We start from the raw sequence: 23,476 nt of genomic DNA on the forward strand, positions 1-23,476 counted from the left end.
TCTCTCGAAACAAGGCAGTCTAATGTACTTCTAGCTCTTAATTTTGACAAATCTGAATACTTAAATATGCATACAAATGACAGAAACATGCACTGTCCTCATTAGTCTATTGAAATTAAAGTGTAAAATTTTGTTTTTCAAAACCTCAAATTCATTAGGAGGTAAATACCTGGGGCCATAAAGTCCTGACATAGGAGAGAGAATGAAAACATCCTGGAGCGCAGAGTTATCCATTTTTGAGGACATGCCCATTGTACTGGTTGGGGTTGTAGAGCTGCTTGTAGGACTGCTTGGAATTACAGGCTATAAAAAAATAAGCACATGAAAAATGAACCAATGTTTTCTACACTGCAAGTTAATAGTGCTACAAGTAAGTCAAATGCATGTTTTTTTTATTACAAAACATGATCTATTTTCTGAAATTAGTCATTTTTGGATTAGTGCAGTTTATTCAAAGATGATGTTTACTGAAGCATCATTTCAGCAAAGAGTACAAGACCAGTTATGGAAGAAGCTGGTTTAAAAAAAAAAAAAAACAACAAACCTGCAACTAATTTAAAAGACATCTTCTGGAAAATTCTGAGACTCTGAATCAAAGTATGTTTTTTAAATAAATACAGAAAATTATTATATCAGGCGGAAGGATATACACTACAAAATGCTGTTAATATTTCTGAAGGAAAGCACTGACGGAAAGCATTCGGAACCATAATATCATTTTCAGTAGAGGGTTTATTGTTAATAGGGATAGAATACCAAGATTTCTTTACGAAAATATAATTCAAATTTACCTGTTGTGTTACTTTTCATTGAAATCATGGTTGTTTATCCCATTTGGATCATAGAGAGTGGTAAGTTCTATAGTGACTAGTAGTGAAACAAAAATTGTTCCATATGCTAACACCTTAGCACTGATGCTGTATCTGGGTGGAACGGAATCCACCCAAGTATCTAGGTTTCGCACAAGTACATTTTATTGAATTGTACTAAACACACTTTCTAAGGAAGATCTGATGGCTCAAGAGATTAGTAACACAATGCAAAGCGGTATTATTTACCTGTATACACACATAAACATAGACAAATATATATAGATTTATGACATTAATTATGTGCATTAACTTGGCCCTGGTAAAAAGACACTTTTATCAATCCAAAATAATTTATTATTGGGAGGAGAAAAAAAATCCAAAAAAACACAAAGTGAGAAGTAACAGAAAACTATATAGCCTTCTCTAATGCAGTATGCAAATGGCAAACCACAGAAGCTGGCATATAATGTTACACTTGATAGTCATATTTTAAAATTGTTTCCAAATATCATGATTATTTCATTATTCAGCTTATCTTTTGCTATATAAACCATTCCTTTAAAAATACAGATTTTATTTGCAATGCAAAATATAAAAGCTACTTCAAGGCGACAGTAATCTTTACAATTGTCTTCTCACTATCTTCATTTTAGAAAGTATTGCATATGATAATAGAACTAAAAATAAAAGTTAAGTACATAAGAATGAAGCACCAGTACTGAAATGACATATTAATAAAAATAAGGAAAAAAAAACAGATTTATTTTAGCATCAAGTAATCCAAAATTTAAATCAACTACAGGTATCACAGAAAAAATGTATGTTTGATAAATGTACGTAGTAGCTCTAATTACTATACACATATTCAACATATAGAAAAATGTTTTTATTTAGTATTGTTTAGATTATTTATACAAAAATTTCCCAAATACAAAAATGTGTTTAAATAGATAAAACCTTTTTTTTTTTTTTCCTTTAAACGGGTATAAGGAAAACAGTGCTGTAGAAATCAGACCACAAAGACCAACTATAATTCTTTTCTAAACACTAAAATTATTTTTTATGTGATTCTAAAAACTCTAGCAAACTTAAGTACTAAAAAAAGACATTCTTTCATGAGAATATCATTCTGCCTAGTGGTGAAAATTATACTCTTCTCTGTTTATTGTTTAGTCTCTTATATGTTGATTGAGTGTTTTTGGTTTCTCTGCTTTATCAATGTTGAGTTAAGAAGTTACTGTCAAAAAGATGAATCATCATGACTTTTTTTCTCACACCTTGTTTGGAAATTAGAGCCTACCACCTTATTCATAGCATCAATCACTGTATTTTGTATATCACCATTATTTCAGCAGTTCTGGTGTTGCAGTAGTAGTAAGACTAAATGCAAGACATTCTAGTAATCCCCCAATTCACTTACAGCTGAGTACCCAGCTTTCAATGGCAAAAAACAAATTAGCAGCATCACAGACCAGCAGAACTCTATTTCAGAATAAGAAAAGAAATTACCTATACCAAGTCTCCCGTGAATATTTTCTTTTCAATGGGTGTGTATTTGGCAGTTATCAAGGCTGAAGGGTAGTCAATGAAGCTGACAATGGAAAAAGGGCTTGGAGAAACACAACTTGTCTATTTGCCTCAGAAGAGAATAAATGATATCTATGTTATTCCTGATCTTTTTAAACCAACTTACATCAAGATTATCTTTTCTGCTTCAATTTAAGCTCATTACTTCTTGCCCTACTCATCAAAAAAAGCTAATACAGACTTTTTATCGACTCTTCTTTAACCTTTTTTTTAAACACATGAATACTTCTGAATAATGTTATTGTGCTCTGGCACAGTTCACTTTCCCTAGCTGAAACACAGTACCCAAAACTGGACCCAGAGTTTACAAAAACATGTGCTGTTCCACTTTGCCTTTATAAGGACTGATGTTTCTAAGGAACTGCACTTCTTCATGATTGCTCTCACACAAGCTGTCTTCTGCCTTCTCCCTCTCAACTTCTCTTTCAAATGAAAGAGGACCCTCACCTGTAAAAGGCGGACATATCATTCTTTTCTCCTCTATAATCATATTAAAGATGAACCTATTCTATCTGGATTTTTGGTCTCAGTACGTGTTTTTGCTGTTTATGCTGACCTGTAGGCCCCTGCCACATTTTCCTTTGCCCTCACTGATCTTAGCTGAAAATAGTCTTTGAGATTTCTCTTTCAAAGAGAGTTGATCAGAGGTTCAAAAGGGGTGAAAAGAGGAGAAAGGGTAAAAACAGAAAGACATGCACAGAGTGACTTCAAAAAAAACATTAGGAAATAGGTTAAAAGATGTGGAAATTTTTTGATTTTTAACCATTCGGAACTGCAGTTTCAGGTATGTGACTATATACAATTCTAGTAATTTTTATTCCTTCCAATTATTTTTATTCTAATCAAGAGATAGAAAGTTTGCATAATTTCGTCTATTTGATGAACTCCCAGGGCTTTAAACTCTGCTTATGTTTAAATGAAATTAAAGCTCACGGCAGTCTGATTTATGAATCTCTTAAATATTTACCTTTATATTTTATACTGTACATACCAATTAACACATTTACTTAGGAAGTTCTGAGCTAATTTGCATCAGCTAACGCGACTCACTCGCAGTATTTTAAATTCAGCTTTAATTTTAACATTCATTTTTTTCTATACTATTCAGATCACAATCTTCTTAAAACACTTGGAATCAAATTTGATATTTACAAATATATAAATATTTACAAATATATATTTGTAAAATATTATTTTAGTAGTTTTTTAATGCTGCTATCTTTGCCTTTTCTGTGATATTAGACAGAGTTTAAGTGGTTTTAAGCACAAGCATAGCCCAGGGATCTCGTATTATAAAAATATTAGTAGCATTTAAGTATTTACACCTATTACACCAAATTGAAAGAAGTAGTTTTAATAAATAGTAAATATCATCATAATTAAGACTATCAACTGCTTTGATATGCAGATATTATCAATTCTCAAAGTCTTGTATCTTAGTCAAAGTCAAATTACTTACGGTGATTCTGCAGACTGTGTGTTTGTGTCTAAATGAATATTTGATAAAATACATGCAAAATACATGCATAGGAGAAAAAAAATCCCAAGTAAGCCTTATTTTGTTCATAAAGGAGAGCTGAGAAGTGACACTTTAGGCATGTGCTGTATGTTACTGATAATATTTAATGAGAACAGCTAATTATCAGTAAAATAGCAGCAGCAATGATGTTTAAATACCAGAATAAAAACGAGTGACAAATGTTAAATTCAATCCTCATCAGAAATACATCAGAAAACAATTGTCACCCAAATAAAAAGACTCAAACTATTTCAAACACAAAATACATTGCTGTGAATCTCAGTGTGTTTTGCAAATACTGAGGAATAATTACATATTTTAACTATTTATAAAGTGCTCTTTAAAACAACTAACATACAGCCCCAGTGGATCCTGCAAAAAAACAGCAGGACAAGAAGCAGGAAGCTGGAAAAGCCCAGTAGTACAGTAACAAGAGGCTTGAACATGGACATCCCTTACCTTTTGAGGGGGTATGAAGATTAAGGATGGGGTACTGACTCTCTGGTTCCTCCCTTGAAGGAATAAACTCAATCCCCAGAATTCCCCTGATGGGTGAATTCACAGAAAACAGAGGTGTCACTCTTCTACATGGTTTGCCTGCGGTAAGGGAAAATGGGGCTTTGTAACTACATCTCACCCTATGAACTCCTATTGCTAGTAATTTTCATCATTCGTGGATGATTCCTTGATGCCAGTGATACAGATGAGTAACTGCTTATCAGATAAGCATTCAGAAAAGTATTCAGAATTCTATGAATTGAATAAAATCTATTCTATCTATTCTGTATCTTCTATTCAGAAAAGTTAAATGTTCTACAATACAAATACTACTCCTGAATATGAAATGGAACTGTTCTTATTTAGTCTTTCTCACGTACTGGTAAATTGGTATACCATGTGCTGCAAAAGAACAGGTACAATTACAGTATCATATCTTGTGGATTTATAAATCTTTGTAACTTGAAACACATACCTTTTCTAATGTGTAAATATTAGTTTTTTGTCCTCAGAGTAAGAGGATACAATGAAATACATATGAATGACAGAAGTCAGTAAAATCAGGAGTAGCACTAAGACATAAGGAAGCGACTGCTTCATCGTCTTCTCTGATAAAGGCATTTAAGAGAACAAAACACAACTTCTTTACTTGCCGTATTTTCTCTGAGGTGCTAAAAGTCTTTCCTCGTCTGAGATACACCCCATTTAAATATTTAAATAAATGAGCAGTACATAACTTCTAAGTTAGCGTAAGTGTTTCTATACGGCTACTAATTTCTAAGTTAGTGTAAGTGTTTCTACCCAGCTACTATATTTGAACTATGAATTGAGACAATTGTCTCAAATTGTCTTCAGTTGTCTCACCTGGATCTGGTATTATTTATTATTTTCATCAGTAACTTGGAATTAGCAGATGATTAAATTTCAAGATGATTTCAGGATAGGGTTTCAGGATACAGTTCCTACAACTGAAGGAAATGGACAAAATCAAAAACTGTATCCTGAAATTTATCTAGATCCTAAGATTTGAGCTCACCTCTGTAACATTAAGACGAAAGAAGATGCTAAGATGACTGAAGACTAAAGAGAGATTGTAAGAAAGACAGAACATGCTAAAGATCAAAAGTGGGTTTTCCACTTCGTACTTCTATATCTACTGTTAAGAAGCAACACTGGCACTGTTCTTTTTATTTTCTGAAGCTATTTAGATTTTTATTGAAATCCCTCATTACACTGTTCTCCAATACAGAAGAAATATTCTAGTAAAGATGACTCAAAGCATCCTTTGATTCTCAGGGGTTCTTGCCTTCTGGGTCATCAGGAGAGGACACACCACAAAAACAGAAACTACTGATACTTGTACAAAAATAGATCAATGCACTTTCAGTTATCTAGCTACTATGACAAAGAATGCCATGTTTTCCAGAATTTATTGTACCACGTATGCTGTACAAATTGGTTTCACAATGACAAAACTTCTTCAATTAGTGCTGCTGCTGAATTACAATTCTTTAATGTATTAATATGAAGAAAGAATCTCTCCTGAAGGCCTCTTGTAAATGCAATTTCTATTTTGCTGTCCTTGGAAGCTCCATATAAGTTCACAGGCAGACAGAGAATCATCTGACCAGAGAGAAGAATGATACTCCTGTGCCCTCATAATAATTCTGGAATGTTTTCAATATCCTCAGGGTCTCACAACGTATGCTTTCCTCTCCTCTGAAGAGGTATTCACAAAGAAAGGGAAAATGGTACTGAAAAAAAATGTCAAATCTTGGGCTGCAAGGTTTAAACAAACTGCTGAAGTGGAGCAGCTGTGCAGGACAAAGTCACTTTGAGGTATGAAAGATTCAGAAAGCGAAATGCAAGAAATAAATTTGCCAGGACAGGAATGAAGGTTTTATTTTGTTTTAAAAGTTACTCAGAAACACATTCATGTTTCTAACTATCTAAACAAAACAACATTGTGAGGTCTGAACATCATGGAATTACATAAACTCTTACAGAATGTTATACTGTATTAAAATCAAACATGCATAATCACTAATGTGCTTTTAATAATGATGTTTTGATTTCAGTCTTTTTTTGGTGAATCAGTTTTTACATATGTTAATGCTACAGGACAAGCCATGCTGTCTACAGTTGCATTTTTTTTCCTATCAACAGGTCTTCATGGAGTAAGCATGCATAAAATATTGTAAGATCTATTAGCATTGTTACCAAAAACTCTAACTCTTGATCAGAAATGTGGGAAATGAGCAGGTTTTTACTGAAATTCAAAAGAATTGCCACTCAGTTACACATCAGTAGTTTTGACAGGCTGTGAAATAATGGAATTGTAAAGAGGAAATGTTCCCTTTCTAGTCCTAGCAAGCAACCTAACTAATTTATGCTTAGCAGTGACTTAGTAATGTTATTTGTACATGTTCTTTTCTTCTATCAATTCCTTTGGGTTTTGACTTTATGAAGAGTTAGAGGAAGACAACTTTACTGTCGTATTGCCACACAAACCTACCTCAGCATCCTATTTCAAAAGTCTGGAGTGGGTTTTTTTTCCCTCTTTTATTCTCTCATTAGAAAAGTGCTACTGGACTTTCTTAGAGGCTCCTACTGTTTCCACTTGAAGGCACAATGTTTCTAGTGTTGTATTTTTAACAGAATACAAGATTTAACATGACATCAGAGTTGCAGCAGCCTTCTTACCTGAAGTGCAAGAGGCTTCCACCTCACGTTCTTCAGAAGGGCAGGAGCAGAAACCAGGGTATTCTGAGGACGTTTCTTCAATGTTAAAATCACTCCATTTGGGTCTTCTCGCAATGCATTTACCAGGTTCTTTAACTGCCAGCCAACCTAAGGAAAAATTGCATAACTGAATTTTGAAAGCTTTGCATTTAACTGTGATGGATGCCTTCTATTAACTGAAAAGGTCTATTAAAGCCTGCTTTTTGCAAATGTACACAATCTTTATGAACTGTTGATTACTTCTGTTGGATTGAAATGATACTACTGATGCTAGATTATTATTTGCTTTTGTTTTTAAGCAAGGCTTCTCAACAAAACCAGGCATATGTGAACCCTGCCTCCCCTTTAACTATCTGTGAGTTCACTGAACACTCTAAATCAAATTTGAAAGTAGAATGGACATCTTTAAAAAGTCAGGATACAACAAGTACCATGAAGGATTTCACTAACTGATTTTATAAAGACCCCAATCAGTACCCTCACCGAGAGAAAGGCAAGCAAATTTCACATTTTGTACATTCTGATGGACTAGCTAGCTATTCTACAGGTATTTTGTTCCTCAACAGCCACTACATTAGTGGTTTTTTTCCCTCAGAGGTGTTATAAATGGAAAAAGGCAGGAGAAAAGAAGGAAGCAGAACAGGTAATATGAGTAGGTAGTTATTTTACAGCAGGAGGACACAGCGATGAGCCAAAGGACCAAAAATAAAATAAAATAAAATAAAAACTACACCCCCCCTTACAGAGTTTACTAGTTCCACCTCTCTGAGAGCACTTTGCAAGACAGATACAATTTTTATTTTTTCTTAATTTTACATAGATACCAGAAAAAACAATTAAATCTCCTAACTTTCTTGTTTGAGCATTACAAATAGAAAGATTTCTCAAGACCTTTGAGGCAGAAATTTTTTACATCTCTTTGCCTAATACAGGCCAATTATCATGAAATAATTTCAATTTCAATCTTTAATATCGTCATTGTTGAGGAGAAAAAAAAAAGACTATGATACAGCAACATATGTAACTGCTTCAAAATCCTAACTAAAGGTAAAAATATCATTTACTTTAATACCTATACATCACCTAGAAGAAGCTGAATAGTTTAAGTTACTAGAAATTGTAAAAGCAGACATGAATACTGAAATACTAATACTGAGAAGTTTTTTTTATCTGCCTGCCATAGAAAGCTGCTTAGAGACATCTCGGTCTTCACTATTATTTAAGTATGAATTTCCCATTCTTCCATTTGAACTGCTTATACATTAAAACATAGGATATATTTTTATAGTATTTTAGTTTATGAAAGTTTACCTTATCCTGTTACCTTATATGGTTGAAGAGGTTTTAAAACTAACTTAAATGATGGTACGCAAAGATGTTTATGTTAGAGTGAGCCTCTTGCACATTTAAGTGCTGCTGAACTTCTACTTGTACTTCCACATGCACACAGAGAAAAATTTTCAAAAAAATCAGATATGTAAATTGGAAGTGAAAACTGAAAATTATGAAAAAATGTTTTTCTCAAAAAAACCCTAAAATCAATGGAACTGTACTAGTTTAAATTATAGAGTAAATTTGGCTCTGTAATTTCAGCAGTGCTTCTTCCCTTCCTGTACACATTTGATATATTAGCCTGTTCACCATGAAGAAAAAAAAAGAAATTCACTGTGAAATACTAAGTGACAGGAATTATCATTAAAGTTGAATAGTATAATTTCCTGAATAATTGTATTAATGAAGAAACTTCTCTAACACTACAGACCTCAAAAAATCTCTCCAAATTTGTACAGAATGACAGAAATGTCCTGCAATGCTCATTAGCTTTAACATTCACTTCTAAAGCTTTATAGTCATGACATGATACAGATAATCAGACTTACACAAGTTCTGAAATATGTATTTTTTTTCTACTTTTTTTACAACAGAAGAATGATACAACTAATACAGTCCTAGGTCCAAAGTCTGGGTCTGTGGCCATGAAGCATACTCACAAAATTAGAATTTTTTTTTTGAATAATCACCACTGCTTTTCTTCTGTACTACAGCTACCTGCACCATTTGTTATTATGAGAAAGTATACCAATGATCTTGTTGGAGTAACTCAAGTTACAAAAACAATGCCACATAGAAAGGAATCACTGGAAAAAGTAACCACTTGTAAGTGACAATTAGGTTACTGCTTCACATTCAGTTCTGGGAAAGAACAAAGCCTGTTGGCTTTGGTGGATTTCCTTAGCCATACTTACATGCATCTTTCCCTGTTCACATGTGATTTCTAGTTTTCCACTGAATTTAAGTAAATAGGAGTAGGATAGACTCTCAGCTTACTTTTTATGTACTCTGCCATTTTTTAAACATTACTTATGTGATTGCATTTTAATTTGAACACTGATGGTTACCTTTCTGTCCACAATTCTGCTAAACAAAAGAGCATGGATCCAATCTTGCATAGAATAATACTTCTTACAAATAATTTTATTTTATTTTAAAGAAAAGATGAGTTTCTAGAGGGAGGGGGAAGAGTGACTAGACTCTTCCCTCTATTTTCAGTTCCCAACATTAGAATTTTACAGTAGTAATAAATGGTCATAGTAAAGACCTCTCATCATTGCTGTAACTACAAATTTAAAGTCTAATATTAAGCAGCCCTATAACAAGCAGGAATTAAAATGCTTTCTTCACACAGCATTTCTACAGACACCATTTTAGGGAGTCGAACTACGGCAGCCTTAAATAGAAGCTTTTAGATTGAAAAGTTTATGCACCACAACAACTGTACAAGTTTATATGCAGGCATTCACTCTCATTATGTTTCCTATGTAAGTTAAGATGTAAACTGCAAGACTACAACCTCTTACAGCGGACCGAAGCAAGGATTGCAAGTGTGAACAGTGTGTAGTTTAAGGAAGGTTTGCATTTGGATTTGAATGTTAAGGCCTGGAAAGAACTGTGCCATATTCTAAAAGAAGTATTTAAACAGCTTAAGTTCTTACCATATCTACTGAAAATCTAAAAATATACTAACCACAGGAACAAACAGACAAAAACTAAAAAATTGCAAAAACTAGCAGAGAGAAACACTAAAAACACTATTGCATTTAATAAATAGTTTTTTAATTAAAAAGACATTTTAATGTTTTGGATTTTTAAGCATGGAATGTATTTGTGATTTATGTATGTCATCCTCCTTTCCATATAAACTCCTCCAGTTTGTGCTTTGCTTATAAAATGGCAGAGGCTATTTTCATTTTTACTCAGTTACAGAATTAAAAACTATTCTTGATTTTTACAGATTGCTGTAATTTTCAGAACGCTGAAATCTTTATAATTTCACGAATTCCTTTTAGAAGAGAATGATAAATTAACTTAATGATAAATTATTCTAATGAGAATCTTAATGACAGAACCATTAAATACCTAGATCTATTAGAGAACAGTCCGCAAGCATTATTAGTAGGCTATAATAAAATGCTCTTAGGAATTTGGACATGTTATTATAAATTGTACTACTAAAAATATCTTCGAAAAAATAGAAGGAAGTCATTACGATGGATCAAAAATCTTAGCTGAAAACCAGTCCTTGAGGCAGACTTTAATGTATATTCTTAAACAATCAGTCTTTAATAGCGATTAGTAGCTTCTAGCTATGGTCAGACATATTCAGCAAAGGGTTATTTCGCACATTTAAGACTTTCAGCATACACATTCAGTTAATTAGATTCTGTAATATGGGCTAAGATATTTCATGTAGTAATCAAAGTTAACTTTAAAACCAGACTAATAGAGAAAAAAAAGACCACTCGTGTGCATATTTTTTTTCCTAAGTAAATGAAATTGGAGCAATCAGAATATCCCTTACATTCAAATTAACAAATTTAGTAGGACATTATTATGTCTGCTTTACATGGCATAGTAAAGCCATGTTCACCTCCACATAGAGTTTTTCAAAACACATATATGCTTGTTATGGTATATCTTAATAAGGCATAGCTCAGATAGTGGAAGTAATAGCACATAGTGGATAGAAAACACAATGTTTTTCCTTTCCCCCAAAATTCTGGGGATGCAGCAAAAGTGTAGTTTCACAGCTCCTTTACTGCCTTAACAAACCGTAAACAACTACCAGGACTCTGAAGAATAAAGCAGATCTAAAAAACAGAGAAATACAGAGTGCATCTTATAGAAGGAAGGACAGAGTTAAAAGAAGGTTAAATCTACATTTAGTTTAGAGAGCTGTGCATATTCTACTCACTCTATCATTTTCCCAGCTTTAATCCTACCTAGGGAGGAGAGACATTGAGCACTGATTGAATGGGAATTTTAAGAACTTAATAGCTCCTTGTTAGGTATTTGATCTAGAAATCAAGTTTACAAAACAGTATTTCCTAAATGCTTTAAAACACATGTAAGTACGTTGCATACCACCTGCAAACAAGTAATTTTGCTTTGAGACTGCAGGACCTAAACCCTTCATGAAGCAGCACAGATGTTTCCTTTCAAGGCTTTTGTAACATACAAGCTAACCTATCTGGACACTTGAATCTCAAGAGTATGATCTTTCTTCATATCTGCATAAAAATCAGAACTGAAGGATTCTGTAAATGCATCTTTTTGTTAAGAAGCAAGAGTATCATCCTTTTGTACTGTAAATCATTGATTCACCTTGCATCACAATACTGCCCAGATTGCAAGAGGGTGTGTGTGGGGGGGGGAAATTCAAGGGAAATTTGATTAGCACAGAATTTTGAAATGATTATTAGATAAAAATGTAAGATCTTAAGAAAACTTTTTGTGAATCGCTGAATAGAAAGCTCATAATTAACACTTGTTGATTCTTTATTTTTATTAATTCCTATTACTAACAGTAATTGATGATGAAAAACAAATGCTCTCCCATCATCTTACATAGCTATTTTCAGTTACTAATTGAATAATACAGCAAGATTCCAAGAAGATGCAAGATCTGCTATTGGAAAACAGGCATTACAAAGTGTTTCTCAAAGACAGAATCCTGACAGTGAGTGACTGCTCCAACTTCTTTGCAAACAGACATCATTTGGGAGATGATCTGAATCTCACGTCATCCTCCCTTCAGTTTTTATCATTCCTTTTCCTACTTGTATTTCACAACACAGGAAGCGTGGTGAAACACAAGATGGTGTTACCTGGTACTACATTTACAAATTTAGCTCTGTCTCTAAAATGAACTCTCATTAAGACTCAAATTTACAATCTCAAAATTTTACTCAAATTTTACAATTACCATCATACATTCTGGATATTAACTCAATAAATATCTTAACACCAAAAAGTTAGTGCTGACAATTCACTGTGCCAGGGCTCCTGACATACCTCATTTTAAAGCATGCAATTACATATAAAACGAATGGCATGAGCTGGTATTAGGCTGCTGATTGTGTACTTATATAGTATCCTTCACTCCAGAGAATAACCTTAACAATCATTAAAATGCAACATCATCATCTAAAAATGAGCTGTTTAGACATAACATTAACAAATAGCTTACACAAAAGCAAAGGTATTAGAACTGAAAAAGCACTTCTAGACTATCTTCATTTACTCATCTACATAGTTGCAGGCAACTATGATGTGATTGAAAAATGGATGAAAATAATCATTATCCAAAAAGGTAGACTACTTAGGGTCCTTGCTCCTTTTCCCAATTTTAGAAAAATATTCCAGAATCTCATTTCATTGCTAGTTAAAAAATGCTCTTTCAAATTTTACCACAAATTAATATATGGATGCTTGTATGGATGGTTTTTCTTGAACAGCACTGTTCTTGACCTTAAAAAGTTATTTTCCTTCTTGGTCTTTATAGCCTCTATCTACGAAGAAAAAGAAATCTCCTCTCATACCTAGCTGGATAGGGTAACCAAATTAAAAACCTCTATTCTTTTAAGACAGATACTGAAGTATCTTTTTTCTCCCATAGCAGTTGTTTTAATGATTAATGAAAGTAAATTCACATTTGATGACTGTAACTGACCTGTTTATCGCACAGTATTTCAGACAAAGTGTTACCAATGTCAAGACAATGGCATTACTACACTGTTTCTCCTGGAAATGTGTTCCTGACTAATTGCAAGTTTATCTTCGCTATGTTGAGTCACATTATCTCCATGGCTCTCAATCAACTTGGGACTACTTACTACATTCTGACTTCTGGATTCTTGCCACTTGCTATTGAGTAACATCTAGCTTACACCAGGCATTATTAAAAGCATTGTTACTGCTCGCTGTTCTAACAATTAACCTCCAGATTCTAATCCTCAAACAATCCTCTCCAATGCAGTTTTCTCTAGCTTATCTAGCACTTTTCTATACAAAACTAGATCAAGTATTTTGAACTTATTCAGACAGCTGGATCAACAACTGGACCAGAAACATTTCTGTTGTCTGAAAAACTCTTTATCAAAGGTAGAACATTAGCATGATTTCCTAAAATTATAGTGCATTTTATCTAACACTACATTTTTTAATTATCCCTTCCTCTCTAAATTAACTCCAAAGTGTTATCTGCTATTGACTAATAAGCTTTTCTTTTTTCTGTAAGTTATCCAGTTTTGCTTCTATCATGATTATTCTTATCTGTATGTTTGTTACTTGGTACATGGTTTCCTTCCCTTCCCATACGTTCTATACTACTACTTCCCTTCCTATATGTTCTATACTACCACTTCTTATGAAAACTGGAGGAACCAAGTATTTTTTAGCCAGTGATCACCTTAAGTTTCATTTTACCCTATTTTTGCTGTATGACAGCCCCAACTCTCTAACTGAAGAATTACCTGTATAAAAGAAAGTTTCGTCTTCAAAATGAAATTTACTTATTTTTTTATCTCAAGTAAACAGCACAAAACATATTATACATATAACAAGGTATAATTATTAATATAGTAAACAGGTAAATATACTGTGATATATTAGTCCCTCTACACCATTCTGTAAGACAGGAAATAAAAATCTACAAGGTATTGACAGAATTAGTGCCTGCTATTACTGCTAGGAAAAAAATAAAGAGTTTGTGTGACGGTAATTTAGAATGTAGAACTTTTTTTTTTCAAGTTTCTTACATTGTTCTATTAAGTTATAATAAGAAAGAAGGAAGAGAAAAGCAAATAAGAAAACTGGATAATGATAAAATGATCTTAACAGTTAGTGGCGAGTCGTCTGATTTAATTAATTTCTTGCCTGAAATATTTTTCTTTCATCTTCACAATTGTATTAATGTTCTTTGGTTATACCTGATTCCACACAATATTTTATTTCTGTTTCAATTGTTGTATTATATACTTCATAAGCTGCTTTCCTTTGATAGTTTTTGAACATTTTTAAACTTTTCAATGTAGCTGAGAGTTATTTGAAAAGTAAAATAAATTGTCTTTGTGAGTATTGTTAACCTAATAGTTTTAGGAGAGAAAAAAAAAAAAAAAAAAAAAAAAAAAAGAGGATGAAAATAGCTACCTCCTAGCTGATGCCTCCTACTTAGTACAGCTGATATTTTATATAAAATGAGTACATAAGTAATAACAACTATTTTGAAAATATACAGCCAAAATATTCTAGTCAAATCAATCCCAAAATACTTAATGCCACGCATCTAGGAATTCAGTAAGTGTCACGGTCAGCATAATTATTCCTCTGTGATAGTTTTACAATCCCATAGAAATGCCTGAGGATTAGAAATACCGTTATTTGTGGTGACTGCAGGAACTGTACAACAGCTCTTTCCAACTCTGCATCTTCTCCAAGGTGTTTAAAATCTCTCTCTTCTTACAGATTCAAAATAGGTCATGATTATTCTCTTTAAATGGACTTCCTTGTGGAAAAAAGTTGAATTTAAATTGAAACTACCATTTTTGTTTTAAAAGGAAAAAGTAAGTTAAATGTCTTAGTTTCGTTTCTTCACAGAGTAGTTAGGTTTTAGAAGGGATCTCTGGAGATCATCTGGTCAAATGCCTCTGCTCCAGCAGGATCATCTAGAGCAGGTTGCCCAGGACCACAAGTTTCCAGTATCTCCAAGGATGGAGACTCCACATTCTTGCCCGTATAATAATGAAAAATGAAAACAAGCCTTCGAAAACAGGTAAACAGCATGCAACAACTTTATTTCTCAGTGGGTGACTATAGCATAGGAGTACTGCCATATGCATGAATGAATATGCTTTTGCTGTACAGATCTGTTACTCAATGATAAATATGCAAAGCATTTCAGTTGGGAATCTGTAGAGGCTGTTGAAGAGGGACATGCTTTATGATGAAAAACTGAAAGTACAAAAATTACTTAGCTTACCAAAGAGAAAGTGAACACTTTATTTGATTAGATTCTGAAAATATCTAAATAAGAAATAGGTTCAGCAATCAAACAGCTAAAAATATATTAAGATCAAAGGACTGTAAGCTGATGCTACACAAAGGTAGACTACAAACAAAATGCACCAGGATTTTTTTTTCCTGAGAAATGAGAATAATTAACTACTGGAACAATTTATCACACGCTGTGAGAACATCACTGGAAATTTAAGAATCAAATAGTCTTAGTACATAAGCAAACAAGAATTTAGCTACAAAACACATTGGCCTAGTTTAGTCAAAATCAGATTAGATGATGTCGATAGTCAGTTACAGCATCTTAATCTATTAAAAAATACAGTTTCTCTGATCAATAAAGTATTTTCACTGGTAGTAACATGAAAAGGTTGTATCTAATCATCATCTTCAAAACAGATTCTTTCAAAACACATTATGTTGAACAGAATTTATATTTGAAAGACTACCCAAACGCTAAAGAAAATTCAATCTCGAGAAAATGTCTTTGTTAGGACAGCAAGGATAAATCTCGTAGTATGCAGAGTATCCGAAGGATACCAAAATCTAATATAGTACATTTCTGCATCATTTGTAGCAATTTGCTCCCATATATATGCTTTATGAAAGTATGGAACCTCCCTTACAAATGAAAGGTGAAAGTAGGAAAAAGAAGCAACACTAGCACCTGTGTTTTTATCAGCTGTACTGCTAATGCATTATGTATGCCTCTACGGATAACTAATGTGAAACCAGAGATAACAGATATGACAAGATACATACATTATAAACAAGATTTTAACAATCTTGAAAGCTCTGTAATAAGTAAGAAAGTGCTTAGAATACTATAGGTAATATTCACAAGACAATGCTGAATGCTTCTTTTGAAACAAATTGAGCAAAGTGATTAAAGAAATACAAAAAAAGCTCCACTGCTTTCAGCTCCACAACAAGGGGAAAACATGAGCCATCACAATTGGTGCAAGCTGTTGCTATATTTTTATTTCAGAAGGAATGAAGATTTGACATTCAAATAAAAAAAGTGAAAAGAAATCTTGAGTAAAAGTCTTGAAAAAAGGAAAGACGAAAGAAAAGCATTGAATGAGAGCATTTAATCTCTAATTCCAGTAATAGGATTAGAACTCAAATCTGTAAATCAACTTTCCGAAATCAAAATGGTGGTGGAAATGGCACTGCCAACCAAGAAAAACGGCTGAAGAACACAAAGAGAGGTATGAAGGCAGCTGAACCTTGGCTAACTATAATTTCAAATTGTCCTGTATTTAACTCTGTATCCACATTTTATGTATGTTATTTCTTTCAATTTTACTTCTACCTCTACAGTCAAGAAAACAGTATTTTGCTTTGCTAGAATAAACTCTAATTATTTTGTCATAGTTAAGCATGTTGATATTAAAAATGAACCTAACTAAAGCTGACAGACTTGAGGCAGTATTTCTTCAGAAATAACAAATCTAAAATGAGATCTGCAGACAAGGAAAAATGTAAGACTGCAGGTCCCCCAAAACAAGCTTAGGTGACTAAAGCACTTGTCGAGCTGCAAAGTCAAGGCAAAGGCTAGCACGATCAAGTGTTGAATTTTAGAACTCAATGCAGATACAAATCCATACTCCTCCACTTGGTGAGCAAGACTGTCTATAGCTTAGGAAAACCTGTAAGAACACCACAAATATGAAGCCCTTCCTTTTAAAGTTTTACTCAACTCCTCCTGCCTCCATTTCAAAGGGGTTACACCTCATTTTGCAAACTGATACTGCTAGTATTAAATCACTGATTACAAAAAAAAAATAATGACCTGCAACTTTTGAATTATTCTCATCAACTAAAGGAACTAATAGCAATTACAGGCATGATTTTGATCATGACAACTCATGGTAACAGATGAAGAAGGAACAGACAGAAGGAATACCTTGCAGTACGACATGTTGACACAGCAAGTCACAGAAGTGACTTATACTTAAAGATCAAAAGGGATAGTTAAACCTTAAAATTATCAGTCCTTGGGGGCAGGAGGGTTAGACACAAACCACTGAAACACGTAAAATACTCAGCATTACTGAATGGCTCTCTGAAGTCACAATGAATAAAGAATGAGATTTTTTTTCCAATCATTGCAGAGGAAGAATAAGTTTTCATGTGAAAGAGTTCGCCATTTATCTTAGCCTTATACACTTCAGAATCAATAATTAGTGGAGGGCTTTTATGAAGAAGCTATTTTATGCCATTTGACTCAGCTGTTGGCACAGTGCTGTTAGAAAGAAAACGATTACAAGTACTAAAAACCTTGGGCCTGTTCTAATAACACACATGAAAACAGAGTTGCTGCCCAGAATGCCAATTCTTGAGTATCTGAATGAGGAGGTTTCACCTACTGGACTCATGATTAAACCAGGTCTGTCATTTGAAGAATATGTTTGACAGAGAAAAGCAGTCTAATGTATATTTTAATTTGTAACTATGACAATTCATAAAACCTCTCTAATGTAGCTAGGAGCTACACATTGTATACCAACACTTTAAGAATAAATTATACTACTTTTCAAGAGAAAATATTTGCTCTAAAATCATAAGAATAGACTTTCACATTTCCATCTCACTCAACTGACAAACAAAAAGAGGTTTCATAGCTTTGCTCCTGCTGTGTTCAGCTGGAGAGGGTTCTGAGAAGAAGTTAAATGGTTACATTATAAATATTTCAGAGAAATTTCTGTCTTAATCATTGTAACAAGTTATTCACTGCTAAACAGCAAGAAATACAAGTGTTCCATAGCACCCATAAGCTCCCATATCACTGATTCCATTCTGGTTTTGGAGCAAAAGTCCTCATGGCTTATGATACTACAGGGACAAAAGTTAATTGCATAGTTTTCAGTAAAATAATCTTCAACACTGGAACTGTCCTGTAAGTTAAGAAGCCAGCAGCTTCCACCATCACAAAATAACTTAACACATAGCTCATACTAAGGCCTGATGTATGCTGGGAACAGCACCATGAGGCTTGAAACGAGAGCAGCACGTACATCAGACACTCATGGATGAAAAACAACGAGGTCTGCTGTTAATAAGAAATTAAATATAACTGCAAGGATATCTAAGACTGAAACTCTCAGGAATTAACTAAAACATCCAGCAACAACTAATAGCGTTAGTACAGACCAAAATTCCGAGGTGGTAGGTAGAAATAAGTTAGCACACTCAAACAGCCTTTTAAGCGAAGCGACCACCAGCTGGACCACTGAGGCTCTCATTTTTGCTGATACAATGTCAGGGGATGTCAGCATCATGATGGAGGAGGAAGGATAAGCATTCTCCCCATGGTGTAGGTAACTATTTTGCTCTTAAGTGCGTGATATTAACAAATTATCCAGTTAACAAATCAGTGAACTAGCAAATTAAGTTACTAGTGAACTAACAACTTTAATTAGTCTACAGAGAAGGGATTAATTCCTTGTTTGTTTGTTGTTTTTTACTTAATGAGCTCATAAAGTTTGTTTCACACAGTATGCTGTCCTGTGGATTTGACAGCAGCACCATGACAGTAACACATTTAAAAGTATGCAAATCATGTGCTAGAATACCTTCAACTCAGCATACATTTCTGTATACACATGCTTATATGATGTTAAACAGTTTAATGGTTTCACTGACTTTATAAAAATTCCCATCTGCTTCAAAATAAATCTGCATACAAGAATACACTTAAGCAAAGCCCTACAGATTTCTATAACCATTTTAATCTTGTCTTGTATGCTTCTTCCCCATCCAGCCAACAACTCAGACTATATGGCTGTCAAAGCACTTTGGCATTTTGAATATGAATCCCAGATTAAAGAGAATCTGTTTAAAAGGTTAAACTAGCTGGCAAAACCATAATGAAAAGCCCAAGAGTTTTAATCAATACAATCGCTATGAACTGCGGATGAAACTTTCTGGGATCTCCTAGTATAAAGAGTATGTCAATGAACAGAAACTATTTAAAATGTAATTTTGGTTTAACCCTTCTGAGCTTGTTAATGACTCAACTTGTGCCTTTTCTGATTAGGCATCAGTAGCGATCACACTATTTTAGATGGCATAAATAATAATATAATTTGGCACAGTTAGCTGCTGAGAAGAATTATTATCTTTTTAACAGCAGGAGTAGACAAAGCCTGCAAAGCAAAAATTTGCAAAATACTTACCACAGTTTGATGGTTGACCTGGATTACCTCATCTCCAGCATGGATTTTCTTACACTGGTCAGCAGGAGACTAAGGACAAAACATAACAATTAATTTTACATTCAGGGTTGCAAGGAGTAAATGGTGAAAGAGTCAAGAAAACTCTGTCCAAGGAAATATTATCATCATCAAATAATAATTAGTTGTATTTATAAAAACTATTTATAAGGAATTTTTTTTCTGGTTATGTTAAAGATGACAGTTCAACGACAAAACAGTCTGGACTCACTTCCACCAGTAAGATGGACAGCATTATTCACTGATTAAACTGTTTTAGCATCTTTAGGTATGAGATGAGAGAGTACTGAGTGTGTACGACAGTACAAGTTGTCACAACTTTATCAGGAATACATTTGTTCAGTGTATGTCCCATGTCAGTAATTCTGTTAAATCAACAAATGGTGATCTTACTGTGTATACACGGACAGGGCTGGAACAACTTTGTATTTAACAGAAAAGTTAAATAATCTCGTAGGCATGTACTTGCAAATACACACTAGCTCCAATATTTCCAAGACAGTACCAGATACACCATATCAACAAAGAAAGTGGCAATTTACTAATAGATCACAGAATCACAGAATCGGTAAAGTTGGAAGGGACCTCTGGAGATCATCTAGTCCAACCTCCCTGCTCAAGCAGGGTCACCTACAGCATGTTAGACAGGGTTGCATCAAGGCAGGTTCTGAATATCTGATTATCTCCAGAGGAGACTCCACAACATCTCTGGGCAGCCTCTTCCAGTGCTCTGCCCCTCTCACAGCAAAGTTCTTCCTCACATTCAGGCAGAACTTCCTGTGCTTCAGTTTGTGCCTGCTGCCTCTTGTCCTGTTGCACGGCACTACTGAGAAGAGTCAAACCCCACACCCCCCACAGATCCCCCCGCAGTCTTCTCTTCCCAGGCTGAAGAGGCCCAGCTCTCGCAGCCATTCCTCATAGGGCAGATGCTCCAGTCCTCTGATCATCTTTGTAGCCCTACGCTGGTCTCTCTCCAGTAGTTCCAGGTCTCTCTCGTACTGGGGAGCCCAGAACTGGACAGTCCTCGAGATGAGGCCTCACTACGGCTGAGCAGAGGGGCATGATCACCTCCCTCGACCTGCTGCCAACACCCTTCCTGCACCCCAAGATACCACTGGCCATCTTGGCCACAAGAGCACATTGCTGGCTCATAATCAACTTGTTATCCAGACAAAGTATTGAGGGCTTAGATTTTTAGGATACGTAATACTCCACTCTTATAATTCCAGGACCTCTAAGCTGAGCAATTACCCTATTCTAAATACAGCTTCTTGTGCTCATATTAAAACAAACCCTAGTGCCTAATAACATATTTAGATATGGTTAACTACTACAAAATGTAAATAAATAATCCACCACAGACCCTTTTAATTACTATCAAGTTAAGGGGAGGTTTTAAATAAGACTTTCTACATATTACTTTTACAGACCTAAGATCAAGAGGGTGGGCATAAGCAAAAGGCTAGCTTTTAACACTGCTTCTTAATGCTTTCTTGACACTAGGTCAAGACACAAATTGTTTCTTACTGCTTTCTTGACACAAATAAGAGGCAGGAATCCTCACTGTGATCTGATATATTCTGATGCATATTTCAAGATATGCAGGAAGTCAGTAGTCATTCTGAAGAGGTACAGTAAAACACTCAGTAGAGTACTTAAGAGCTAGTTCTATCAAATAAGGCTTTATTTCTTGGATATAATTGTGAGAAAGTTATTTGTATTCAAATAGGAAAGATGTGCTTTGGGGACACATACGTGGCATTATTCTGAATTTAAATAAAGCCAGAAGAGGGTATCTGTTGTTAAAAGTACTATCATCACATCTGTTTTCATTATTTTCTTATTATACACAAACAAATGTAGCACTTTTTTAGAAAGTCACCAAAAAAAAAAAAAAACAAAAAAAACAAAAAAAACATAAGTGACATCCAGCTTGTGGGATACATAGAGGAAATATTTCATCTTACAACTGAGAAATCATGGCCACTTACGTTGTGCACTAGCTTACAGAAGCCTTTTACTTACACAGAGGAGACCAATTTGGAATGAAGAGATAGTAAACAGAAAACATATAAAGAGCCAAGACATCACTTTGGAAAGTAAATCACAGCAGAAGTTCGTTAATGGGGAATTAGACCAGCCAGGAGACTTGAACAAGGCTGAACGTTTACTCCATTTTTAACCTACAGTGTTGGAGAGCAGAGCACAGAATGGTCAATCTCAAAAAAATGCAGAAAGCATTTGAAGAAAAACACTCTTGGAGTAGTAGTTCAAGTTCACTGTCCAAGTAAGTAGATAGATAGCTAAGAAAGGCAGAAGAAGAGCCTTTAGCAGCAAAGGAAATTGGTCTAGCTGTAACAATGTTGAAGAAATTCTTCACAGAATGTTCAGTTCTGGATGCATCTTGTAGGTAGCCTACAATTAAGTTGCACATGGCACAAAAGCCAGGTACAAATTTAAAGGAAGAGAAGATTTAGCTGAATTCAAAGATGACTTGTAGAGACTTATGGTACATAGTGAGATCAGGAATAATCAAGACTTTCAGAAAAAAAACGGCAAGAGCTCTTCAGCCAGACAATCTTCACCAAACATACATTCTACCTATCATTTCCATCTCTTTTGTGGATGGAGTTTATAAATGTAAGAAGGGAAAAGGAAGGGATGGGGGAGGAGGAAGGAAAAAAAAAAGAAATAAAGAAACAAGGTCAACAAACAATGCAACTACAACAAAGACCCAAGCAGCCTCTGGGAAGAAAATGACTGTAATCATTTTTGAGTTGAGTGCCAGTGAAAAGACTCCATGTATCCATGAGGATATCAGTTTACTACCCAACAGTCAGCATCTGTTGACCAATCAATAGATTCTGCAGTCTACACAGCTGCTAGAGAATATTAGGAGACATCACTAACTATTCCATCAGTAAGAAATAACAGGTTAACATGGCAAACACCCAGTATGTTGTTACAGGCATCACTCCAAGCTTACCTTTACTTTCAGCCTACTGCTTGCAGGTCACTTCTGACCTTGCTCTGCTCCCTCCCCAAAATGAAGCATGTTCTGACTCCTCACTTTCTTGATCATTGCTTTTTCTTGCACAATACAGGACTTTTGTGTCTCCTGAAGCAGGCAGTCCAGCCCTTGACCTAAAATGCCTGTCTCCTGTTCATTACAGACATTATCTGAAATGATTATCTATTACCTGAATTCTTCTGCACTAAAATAAATAGGATTTTACCTATATATTTTATAGGATAGTATGAAGAAAAACCCAGCTCCAGTGTCATGTAAACATATAGTACTTTGGCTAACTGCTCTTTTCTACAGGACTAAGAGTATTATTAGCCAACAGAACCACTTAAGATTTTATATTTTTTGGATAATCAGCAGGATATTCATTTTCATTTCTAGAATCCAGTGTGAATACAAAGTAGGTTGCTTTAAACAGTGAATGAAAGGTAAGGTGGAAATTGAAGTAAAAACCATTATTCCTGATGTGTTTAACTTAAATTGACATTAGTCAGCAGAGCAAAGGTCTGGTTCCTTTTCTTTTTAGCTCCTTTCCTGACTTAGATGAGCCTAAGCTAATTATTATCTTTTAAAATTAAACACTGTTTTGAGGTCAATTGTCCCTTCAAAAGGGATGAAAAATCAATTTGCTGAAATGCCAAAAATTAAATATCTTTGAAACTGGTTTATCTGTACATGTGATTACACTTGCACCAAAAAC

At 34.3% G+C, this 23,476-nt stretch overlaps 1 protein-coding gene across 1 annotated transcript in view; it reads right to left on the minus strand.

The window, feature by feature from the left end:
- Nucleotides 1-23,476, minus strand: part of LOC134145213 (connector enhancer of kinase suppressor of ras 2-like) — a 206,653-nt gene that overhangs the window by 53,883 nt on the left and 129,294 nt on the right. The window contains 3 exon segments of the mRNA XM_062584516.1: nt 170-303; nt 7,120-7,266; nt 19,692-19,760. Of these exon segments, the coding sequence (XP_062440500.1) occupies nt 170-303; nt 7,120-7,266; nt 19,692-19,760 (350 nt within the window).

The sequence above is a fragment of the Rhea pennata genome, chromosome 11, assembly GCF_028389875.1.
Source record: "Rhea pennata isolate bPtePen1 chromosome 11, bPtePen1.pri, whole genome shotgun sequence".
Taxonomy (NCBI): Eukaryota; Metazoa; Chordata; class Aves; order Rheiformes; family Rheidae; genus Rhea; species Rhea pennata.